Here is an 11,014-nt window from a genome sequence, read left to right on the forward strand (position 1 = left end):
GGCGACAGTGCAGAACCAAGAGGGGCGGGGAGGGGGGACAGCGCAGGGCTCCCCGGTTCCCCCCACACCCCACCCCCGGGGCAAGGTGCAAAATACAAAATCAAAATCACAAATACATCATGGCAGCCGTCAGGGATCCGATACATTGTGATTGACACGTGCGTGCATTCCCACCGCAACAATCCCAGACAGATGGTCACAACCACCACAACAATGACAACGCAGAACAACCACCGATCATTCTCTCAGCCTAACAGGACCAAAACCACAGGTCCCCAGTGCAGCCAGAGTTCAAAAGATCTGGGGGGGGAGGTTGTGTGGGGGACAATCAGTAGAAAGAGACAGGTGGACAAGGTCAGAGTGAACCTGTCCACAGAAGGAGACAGGGAGAGAAACAGCCCGAGGGGCGCGAGACAATCAGAAGAGACAGTCAGAAGAAAAAAAAAAAAAAAGACAAGACAGGACAGACAGGCAGACGGACTCCCAGCTTTCCAGAAAAGTCATTTCCAACTCCACAGCACACTGTGTAAAGGCAGAAAGCGCTCACACACACACACGCGCGCACACACGCACACACACACCATATATAATATACTTATTTATACATAATAGATTATAAGTGCCTTTCGGAAACCAGGAAAGGGATAAATAGCTGGGGGAGGGGGGGTGGAATGTTCTGGTCCATGCAGCATGGGAGGGAGGGGAAGGGGGCCGCGGGACCCATCCCCGATGTTAAAAAATAGACATCTGCTTCGTGGTGGGATTTCCACGAGGTGAAGCGCAAGGTGTGTGTGGGGGAGGGAGGCCAGAACCAAAATGGGGATTGTGGGGGGGAAGAGGGTGACCCCTCCACAGGGTTACTGACCCCCCCAAAATAATTGAGGTGGAGAGGCAGGGTGCGGGGCCAGGGGAGGGCAGGCCAAGCCTCAGCCCTGAACACTTCTCCAGAAACCAAAAAATGCCGGCCCCACCCCCTTCTCCCCTTTCTGGAGAGGGTTGGGGTGCAGTGGGCGGGGAGAAGCTGGCGTCCTCGGCTGGGGTGTGGGGGGAGACCATGTGGGTGGACGGACCCAACTGTCACCTTTTGAGTCGGACTCACTGTACTGTCCAGGGGAGAGAAAAAGGGGTGGGGGACCAAGGGAAGGCTTTGGGGGGCAGCGGGGCCTCCCATCCCCCCCTGTGTACCCCACGTTTGGCCCATTCACAGTATAAACGCCCCAGCAGGACGGCGTTCCCGAGCCCCTGCTGTCTAAAACCAGAAAGGCCCAACGAGGAAAGCCCTGGCGGGCTGGGGGCGGGGAGGGGGTGTGGGGGGCAGGAGAGGACAGAATTGGGGGGGCTAATACTGCCAAACACGGGGTAAGGGGGGGCTGAATGGAGAGAGGGAAGGACGGCGTCCAACCCAAGCCGGGTTTGCCAGGAAAGGAGCTGGCTGGACAGTCGGGGACGTTTCACATTTTAGGTTAAAGTCTGGATGCAGGTGTGGGGGGGGGTGGGGGACCCCAACTCCTGGAGGGGGCGATCGGCTTCCGTGGGTAGGGTAGGGGGTGGGAAGGGGGTTCAACTCTGCCCGGAGGAAGCTCGGAAGCTCTTGGAAAAATGGGCTTTAAGAAGCTAAGGTGGGGCCCCCTGGAAAGGGGAGGAAAGTGGGGGGTGAGGGCTCTGTGGCATCTCCTTGTTGGGCCTCTCTGAGCATGCGGGCATCGCACAGCCCACCTTCACCCCCAATCCTCCCCTGCCTCGCCAGCGTCCCCCCACACACACTCCACCCACCCCGCAGACACTGGGTGGCGGTGACAAAGATCAACAGGACAATTGAGGGGTGCGGGGTGGGGGCGGTGTGTCCGTCCCTCCGTCCCCACCCCATCTCCCTTACCCACCCCCTTCCACCCCCCCCACCCCGGTTCACCCCAATCCAAAGTCACCCAGCACGGATTACAAGAGGAGGCACGGAAACGCATGGCGGGGCTCCTTCAGTCCAGCGGTAGGATTCGAACTCAAGTCCGGAAGATCCCATGATGGACGGACGGATGGGGAGGGGAGGGCTGTGAGTGTCTCTTCCCCCCTTCTCCTCCTCCTCCTCCTGGGTCCCAAATGTTCTGGGCTTTGTCCTTGGATTGCGCGCGCGCGCGCGTCTGTGCGCGCGGAGGGAGCGCGCGTGTGTGTGCGCGCGTGTGCCCCGCGGCCGGGGAGGGGGGGTCACAGAGCGAGGAGGGAGGGCGAGCTCAGGGGGTCCGCGGGGGGCTCGCTGCCGCTGCTGCGCTGGGCGCCGGCGAACGCGGGGGCCTCCGGCCAGGTGAGGACAAACGAGGAGGTGTACGAAGGGCTAACAACGGGGAGGGGGTCGCCGAGGACGTGAGCTTCACTGCGTGTAAAGAGAGAAGCGGTGAGGTTGGGGGCCGCGTCCGGGCCGGCGTGGAAGGGCGGGGGCGGCGGCGGGGGCGGCGGCAGCCAGCTGAAACCGTCGTCCTTAGCCGGCAAGCCTCTCACCTCCGCCAGGGGCCCCCCCGGGCCCTCTTCGAACGGGATCTTGCAGCCCGGTTTGTGGGCCACCAGCACAAACTCCAGACGCTCTTTCTCCTTCTGCAGCTCGGCGATCTCCGACTCCAGCTCGGCTTTTTCTTCCTCCAGTTGATCTGTCTCCTGGGGTGGGGTTGGGGTTGGGGACAGAAGGGGAAGGAAAGGGGAGCCATTAGTCCAGGGATGACAACAGGTGCCTCGTTGCTCATCTCCCACCCCGCAAAACAATCCCCGAGCTGGTAGGCTCTGAGGAGAAACTTGGGGCTGCGCCGTGGTGCCTCAGTTTCCCCCATGGATGGTTGAGCCCCTGTGGGATTGGAGTGCTGTGTGTGTGTGTGTGTGTCCTGGGGCTGGAACTCAGGACCTGGAGGTGGCCCCTGAGCATTTTCCCCCCTTTTTATTTCCCTTAAAGCTAGTTAGTGCTCTACCACTTGAGCCACCACGCCACTCCCAGCCTTTTTGCTGGCTCACTGGAGATCAAGAATATCATGGATTTTCCTTGCCCTGGCAGTGCAATCCTCAGACCTCAGCCTCCTGCATAGCTCGGGTGACAGGCAGGAGTTCCCCCCAGTGTCCCTGGCTTGGAGCATGTCTTTAATGGGTTCTACCTGTCCCCAACTTTCCCTTGTGAGGACTCCCCGGGGTGGGGCAGTAGAGCATTTTCCTGTCTCCTCCGGGAGCCCTGTGAGGCCAGGGTTTGGAGGTTTATAAGCCTTGACTGGCCTCCACCAGCCTCCCGTTCAGGAGAATCGTGAGGGGCGGGGCAGAAAGTGAGGAAGGAAGGGGGGGGGGGAAACCATCTTGACTATTCCAGTGGAACGAGGCTGAGCTATTTGATGGGAGACAGGGAAAGATGGGGAAAGAGGCAGAAGTTGGGGTGCCCAGGACTCAGTGGAAGAAATGGCTGGAGCTTTCCCGTCTGCCACTTGTCTCCAGATGAAATTGACAACTGTGACAACCACACGTGTAGTCAGAGAAGAAGAGGGACTGGCAGGAAGCTGGGGGGGGGGTCTGTGTGTGGTCACTCGGGGGCACTCTGACGTGCCCTGCTTCATCTGGTCCCCACACGTGAACCTCATGCCTACTCCCACCCTAGGGCCGGTCCTTACCGCCTGCAGCCTATCAGTGAGCTCTCGTCGGCGGTTCCTGCATTTAGCCGCTGCTAGCTTGTTCCTCTCCCGGCGAACCCTTCGCTTCTCTTCTTCCTCTGGGGTAAGCTGAGGCAGGGAGACAGAAGCCATGAGATTTGGGGCTCTGGTGACCTCCCCCCTCTTTGCCAAACCTCCTCTGCTTTCAGAACAGCCAGAAGCCAACCCGTCCAGTCCTCACTAACTCCAGCAAGGTTTACTGAAACCTTGAGGCTTAGGGGACCCCACCCAATTGTGGCAAAGTTAGACAGACATTGCTTGCTTCCAGTTCCCCCAGACTTAACTTACTTCCTCTGTCTTTTTGCTTTTTGGTGGTGGTGTGAAGGTCTGAACTCAGGGTCTTGACCCAATGCATCTACCTCTTGAGCCACACCCCCCAGCCCTCCCCCCCCCTGAATTATTATTCAAAGAGGGTCTCTCCCTTTTCACCCTGGGCTATCCTGAAACTGATCTTCTTCTACCTATGCCTCCTGCATGGCTGGGATTACAGGCGTGCACCACCATGCCACCACCACCCCCCTTCCCCAGATCAACTTCTCATGCCCTATACTTACCGACTCTTCTCGGGGTCTCCTAGGCCGGGCTCGGGCTGGGCGGGAAGGCCCAGGTCCACTGGTGGTGCCACTGGTAGAAGGCCCGCCACTGGCACCAGCTGCAACACTGCTGTAGCCACTCAGGCCTGGTGTGGAGTAGCTGGTCCCTGGCATGTCATAGGGGTCCACAGCTGGGGGCTGCGAAGCCAGTGGCTGCCCCTGGGACTGGGCCATGGAAGAGATGAGTGTGGGTTGCACAAGCCACTGGAGGTCCTGGCTGGTGGTGATCGCCGTGACCGTGGGCACGAAGGAACCGGGCATTTCCCCGAGACCGGCGCACTCCTACGGGGTGACACATACACACACAGGCGTAGACACACAAACAAAGACACCAACACATACATACCCAACACACATAACACACACCGAGCCCGTGAGTGAGCACCGGGCGAGCGGGTGTGGATGTGTGTGTCACAGGCAAAAAGCCACAACACCCACCCTTCCACTACACCGTGACGCAGTGCTTAATGAGAGAATTTCTGCTCAACCAGCTTCTACCTCCTCCTTCTTCCTCGGGGAAAGGTTGCACGGTTGTCGAGGGTGGTGAATCACACCCCGGGTTGGTGACTCTTAGGTGGGGGGGGGGAGGAGGCTGGACACAGCCGGGTGACAGAACTCCCAGGATGGAGTCACAGCCACACACAGCCACAACACCCCACCCCCACCCCAGAAGCAAGCGGGAGGGAGCGGGAGAGGCCTTAGACCAAGCCTTCCTGCACTCACAGCCACACACCCCTGGGTGCCAGGCCCCGTGCTGGGGCGGGGATCTCCCGCAAGGAGGCAGTTGGGGGACAAGCCTAAGAGTTGGGAGCCTTATTTCAAGTAATCGTCTCGGTCCGTGAGACTGACAAGTGACAGGTGAAAGAGGGGACAGGTAGGGAAAAGTAACCACTTGACTCCCTCCGTCTGTCGCAGGGGAGAGGGCTGCTGTTAAAACCTGAGCCCCCACAAACCCAAGCACTCCTTATATCTCCCCCCACCCCCAAAAGTGGAATGCAGGAGCCGCTCCGCGGGATAAACTACTCTCTCGGGGGGCGTGGCGAGGGAAGGGCTGGAGCGCCGGCCAATCAGCATCCTGGGAACCCAAAGGGGGCGGGGCTCCCGGAGACCACCTGCCCGGTTCCCCCCTCTCCGGGGCGATCCTAGTTGTGTATTTGGGACAGATCGGAGCGACCGAGTGTCCACAGCAGAGGGGCTCGAGACTTGTGTCTGTGCGTGGCTGGAGAAGCGGGGTGACACCGCCTGGTCTCCCGAAAACATGCCGGCACATAAACACATCTGCGGGCTGCTGAGAGCCGCGGAAACCAGGTCCCCGCAAGCTTCCTCCGCAGATCCATTGAGTCTCAGAGACTCGTCCGGGTGGCGACGAGAATGCCCCTCGCTTTGCCATAAAAGAGACCCCGCAAAGCACTGAGGAACCCCGAGCTCCGAGAACGGACCGGGGGGGAAAAGAGGGTGGGGGGGAGGGGACAGTTTCGCCCTACAAATAGGAAGGGAAAGTTGATTGGCTGAAGCCCGCGCCGCGGCGACCAATCAGAACGCCGATCTGCCCCCTCCCTTAGCAACGTGGCCGCGGCGTTCCAAAATAGAACGCGCCGGGGACGTCAGGGGCGGGGCGGAGGGGGCGCGGAGCGCGCGCCGTGCGTGCCCCGCGTCAGACGGAGGATTCCAGCACGTCAGCCCTTACGCACGGGTCCCCCGTTACGTCTCCGCGCAGGAGGCGGAGGCAGCGCCGCCGAGGGTTCGAGGCACTCGCTTTCCCGCTGGGTGGAGGAGGAGGAGGAGGAGGAGAGGGATGGGGCGCCAGAGGCCGCTCTCGGAAGGGAGCGGGAAGCTTCCCGGAGAATTTTTTTCCCTCCCCTAACTGCTCTGTGTTTGAGGGGTCCGATGGCGCGGGGTGTTGGGAGAGACCCGAGCCTCAAAGTTCTCAGCCCGTCAGCCTGCAGTCCCGCAGCGCCGCGGCCCCGCAGCGCGCGCTCCGCGCGCACAGTCTGGAGCTGGAACCGCACAGTTGTTTGCAGTTTGCTAAGTGCAATGTGACTTTTCATTCTCTCCTAGAGCTTTGGGTGCGACTTTATAGCCATAATACTAATACTAATACTAATAATAACAATAATTATAAATACGATCTGCAAAGCAACACTCACCTGAGAGGCGGCGGCGGCGGTAGAGGGGCTGCCGAACGAATCCACCGAGGATAAATACTGCGACTCGGCCGAGGGTGAAGAGCTGCACCGGGAACCGGAGTCGTAGTCTCCGGGGAAAGCTTGAAACATTTCCCTGGGCACAGGGGGGCCCCTGTGACCACGCTGGGGTCGCCGGGAAGCCAACGCTGCTGGCCGGGTTGATGAAGGTTAAGATGCAAATCCGGGGTGAGCCGAGCGTTGTCCTCTTCTCTCCCCGCCCCCCAAAAAGACACCCGCAACCAACCCAATCCTATTTCTTCAAGTGCGCTGGCCGCGGGGAGGGGGCGGCAACGTCCCGCTCCAACAGTGACAAAGTTTCGGTGCCGTCCCCGTGCGGTGTCCCGGCACCTGGAGGATGGATGCCGCCGTACCCCGCGGAGGAAGTCCAGGCTCCGGTCAGGACTCCGAGGATGATGGATGGGGACGGGGAGGGGAGGGGGGATCGAACCCCCCAAAAGCTTGAAAGCGTTGTCCCGCGGTATAGAATTCGCTTCACGTTCTCCTTCCACGTTGTCCGACGAGATGAATGGGGAGCAAAAAGCTGGGAGACGAACGAGAAGAAGGAGGAAAACACAAAAGTAAGTCGATCTTCCAAAGTGAAAATGAAGAAATATCTAGAAGGATTCTTCGAACGCCAAAACTTTCCGGAAACAATTTTTCACGGCTTCCAAGAAGAAGAAGAAGAATCACGAGAATCAAGTTCTTCTCTCCCCCCCTCCCTCACCCCTCAAATCCGAGCTCCGCGTGTCCCTGCTGTAGCCGTGGCTCCTCAGTCTTATGAATGAACCCCGAAGCCGCCAGCCTGTATTTATATGCCCGGGATCCGGCCCCCCCGCTTGCGTCACCTCCCCAACGCTCAAGAAACTTCCCCAAATCTCCGTCCCCAGGCCACCAAGCCCCATTCGGCTCGACCAGAGGCCTTCCCTAGGCTGGAGCTGGATGACCAAGCGACCCTCGGCGCCTCGGGGGTCTCGGGGGCTGCTTTCCGGCCCACTCGGCGGGAGGGGATCCCGGCCCCGCCTCCCCGGAGTTCCTGTGACGCAATTAGCCATATAAGGAGCTCGGCCGGCGCGGCCCAGTGTTTGTTTGGTATCCTAGCAATGACGTCAGAGGGAATCCCTCGCTCGCGCCCGCGCGCGCCGGGAGCGCCCGCCCGCCTGCGCGTGCGCACTGCGGCGGCGCGGGGAGAAAGCGGGGGGGGGGGGGGGGGGGGGGGGAGAGAAGGATTGTATTCTTGGTTTCACCCGCCCGCTTGAAACTCCGGGGAGGGTCCGCGTCCCACCGGCCCCGGCCGGGGCGGGGGGAGGAGAGGAGGGGGGAGGAAGACCCTTCTCCTACAAGTCTCCTAATTAACCTCTGTCTAGTCACCTCGATCGGCCGCTGGGACAGCGCCCCCACTGGAGAGGAAGAGCAAGAAAGACCTGGAATATCAGCTAATCCTGATTAATGGGGTTCAGTCGCATAGGCGGGGTAAACTGAGTCTCGAGGGTGGTGAGAGGAGGTCAGTTATGTTCCGGGTGAAAGGAACGGAGTCCCTAGGTTCGACTCCCTTTCTTCCCTGCCGGGCTGAGCTTGGACAATGGTTTGGCCTGTCTGAGCCTCAGTTTCTCCCTGATGACCAAAACAAAAATGTGTGCGTTATTATTAATAATAATAATATACTTTTTTGACTTGGCTGGCTTTGCATCCGTATGCGGGTATGGAGGGTACGCCAATGGTGCTGGCAGACTCTCCCTCCGCCTTATCTTACCCTGAGACAGAATGACAGAATGAGTGGGTGTAATTAATAATCACACGTGTTATTATTATTATTATTATTGATACCATATATTTAGCACTTGAACTGTAATCAACTTTGGAAGGGAAATGGGAGAGGTTCTTTTTTTTTCATTTCATAAAGCACAAACATGCTCCTGAGAGAGGCTAAATGTCCTTGCTCCAGACCCCTTCTATCCAGCGCTGTCCAGCTCTAAAACTCCTTTTTCCATTGGTTTTCTTTTGACATGGGGCCGTACTATTCAGCGAAGAAGGCTGATCTCCAACTCTTGGATTCCAACCATCTTCCCATCTCAGTCTCCCAAATAGCTGGGACTTGCAGGTGTGTCTCACTGCTGGGGGTGGGTTGGGGACAGGATTAGAGCTCTCACGTCGGTGAATTTCTTGCCTAATTTCTTCCATCTGCCTAGCTGGGTGAGACATTGAATCTGGGAATTGCACAAAGCACTGGTGAAGTGTTTATAAACTACACATTTGCCCCTCCTGCTGATAGTGTGTATTATGTTAACAGCCACCACCCCCACCCCCACCCCGGTGTGTGCATGGGGTTAGGAGTAGGGTTGCTTACTTGAGGCAGCCTTGTTAATGGGCTTCAAGAGCCTAATCTGAGCTAGGCATGGTGGTTCACACCTGTCAAGCCAGCACTGCCATCCCAGTGAACAGCTTGGCAGCCCTGAGCACAGTGGGAGAGAAGCACTTTTAAGAGGTTGCATCTCACAGGCCCAGAGAGGTCACACAGCTCCGCTCAAGGTCACACAGCAGGTTTGAGGCAGATGGTATGAGCCCTAGTTCCCAGTTCAGTCTTGAGTCTCTGCCCCAATAGTGAGGAGGGATGGGGGAAGCTATAGAAGACTCCAAGGATGCAAGAGAGGGAAACAGTTAAAGTTCCCAGACAAAAGCTCCACCTTCGATTGCCCTCTATTGGGTTCCCCCACACCTCCTCTGTCTGCCCTAGGCTGGAAGGAGGGACAGAGAGATGACACAGCAGCCACTAGCTAGCAGTGACTCGGCACAGGCATCAGACAGGGAGGGTCAACATCCTCTGCCCTCTGAGCCCCTCATCCTCTTCTGTGGGGTAAAAGAAGACAGTCATGCATCCTTGTCTGCCCACCCCAACACAGACAGCCTGCCCTCCACCCAGCCACCAGCACCCACGCTCCCACCCACAGGTCCTCCTGGGCAACTCAGACACCTGCCCACAAGTACTAACACACAGAAGCACACCAGCATGGAACGACACACCCTCCAGCACTGGTAGCTCACACCTGTAATCCCAGCCACTCAGGAGGCTGAGATCTGAGGATTGAAGTGCAAAGCCAGCCTGGGCAGGAAAGTCTGTGAGACTCTGGTCTCCTATTAACTACCCAAAAAAAAAGCCAAAAGTGGATCTGTGGCTCCATGGGAGTGCATCAGCCTTGAGGAAAAGAAGCTCAGGGACAGAACCCAGGCCCTGAATTCAAAGCCAAGGACTGGCACACACAAAAGAAAACAATCGGGCTGGGAAGGTGGCTCAGTGGTAGAGCGCTTGCCTTGCATGCATGAGGCCCTGGGTTCAATTCCTCAGCACCACATAAGCAGAAATAGCCAGAAGTGGCGCTGTGGCTCAAGTGGTAGAGCGCTAGCCTTGAGCTGAAGAGCTGAGGGACAGCGCCTAGGCCCAGAGTTCAGGCCCCATGACTGGATCCCCCCAAAAAACAAAAGAAAACAACCCACCCATCCCTAACAGCATATGCACAAGTTTGTGCATACATGAGCCAAGAGTTTAGATGGTTGACAGACAGTGAGAAACACCAAACTCACAAGAGGCACTGGCCTTACTGCACACACACACACACACACACACACACACACACACACACACAGGCCAACAACCAGCATCCGGTAGTGTCTCATTCCCCCAACCCCCCCACCCACCCATATAGCACCACAATAACAAGAAGTGATTCTTTCAGAGTGCTGATATTCACATGGAATTCTCGGAACTCTCCCAAGAGTTAAAGATGGGCATGATTGACAGGTGAGAAAAAATATAAGCCATGAGAAGTCAAGTCATGGTGTAGAGTTACACAGCAAGTGTGTGGCAGGGAGGGAGTAAACAAGCAGGGGTGGGGCTGCAGATTCTGTGCCTTCCACTGTACTTGTTCAATGACTTTATTGATTGTTATTGTTTTTAATTGTTATTGTAAAGGTGGTGTACAGAGGGGTTACAGTTACATAAACCAGGTAAAGAGTACATTTTTTTGGTCAGTTGTGGGGTTTGAACACATGACCTAGGCTCTATCCATGAGCTCTTTTTGCTCAAGGCTAGTGCTCTACCACTTTGAACCACAGCTCTACTTCTGGTTTTCTGGTGGTTTATTGGAGATAAAAGTCTCATGAAGCCGGGGTGCCAGTGGCTCACACCTGTAATCCTAGCCAGTCAGGAGGCTGAGATCTGAGGATCTCGGTTCACAGCCAGTCTTGGCAGGAAAGTCAGTGAGACTCTTATTTCCAATAAACCACTAGAAAACCGGAAGTCGCGCTGTGGCTCAAGCAGTAGAGCGCAGGACAGTGCCCAGGCCCAGAGTTCAAGCCCTGAGACCGACACACACACACACACACACACACACACACACACACACACACACAAAGTCTCATGATCTTTCCTGCCCCAGGCTGGCTTAGAACTTGGATCCTCAGACCTCAGCCTCCTGAGTAGCCAGGATTACAGGAGTGAGCCACTGGTGCCAGGCGAAGAGTACATCATTTTGGATAATGTCACTCCTTCCCATTTTTTTCCTTTCAACATAGT

The 11,014-nt window shown here is 57.4% G+C and overlaps 1 protein-coding gene across 2 annotated transcripts; it reads right to left on the reverse strand.

Annotated features, from left to right (window-relative positions):
• Positions 1-1,914: 1,914 nt before the first annotated feature.
• Positions 1,915-7,163, reverse strand: LOC138812590 (protein FosB). Of its 2 annotated transcripts, XM_070000568.1 has the most exons (5): positions 6,409-7,163; positions 4,223-4,543; positions 3,630-3,737; positions 2,491-2,643; positions 2,202-2,365 (listed from the first exon to the last, which is right to left on the reverse strand). In XM_070000568.1, the coding sequence occupies exons 1-5, from the start codon at positions 6,535-6,537 to the stop codon at positions 2,363-2,365; spliced, it is 714 nt and encodes a 237-aa protein (XP_069856669.1). In that variant the 5' UTR covers positions 6,538-7,163; the 3' UTR covers positions 2,202-2,362. The 2 variants fall into 2 exon arrangements, with proteins under 2 accessions (XP_069856668.1, XP_069856669.1); XM_070000567.1 differs by having other exon boundaries at positions 1,915-2,643.
• Between the last annotated feature and the right edge of the window lie 3,851 nt (positions 7,164-11,014).

Source organism: Dipodomys merriami, unplaced genomic scaffold, assembly GCF_024711535.1.
Source record: "Dipodomys merriami isolate MVZ:Mamm:240054 unplaced genomic scaffold, mDipMer1.0.p SCAF_57, whole genome shotgun sequence".
Classification (NCBI taxonomy): Eukaryota; Metazoa; Chordata; class Mammalia; order Rodentia; family Heteromyidae; genus Dipodomys; species Dipodomys merriami.

What these genes read in the sequence shown, in the direction of transcription:
- LOC138812590 (XM_070000567.1), bottom strand. Translation starts at nt 6,537, where the DNA reads ATGTTTCAAGCTTTCCCCGGAGACTACGACTCCGGTTCCCGGTGCAGC. An exon ending in GGAGACCCCGAGAAGAGTCG is followed by an intron (nt 3,738 to 4,222) that starts GTAAGTATAGGG and finishes TCCCTGCCTCAG; the next exon opens with CTTACCCCAGAGGAAGAAGA. An exon ending in TCACTGATAGGCTGCAGGCG is followed by an intron (nt 2,644 to 3,629) that starts GTAAGGACCGGC and finishes ACCCCACCCCAG; the next exon opens with GAGACAGATCAACTGGAGGA.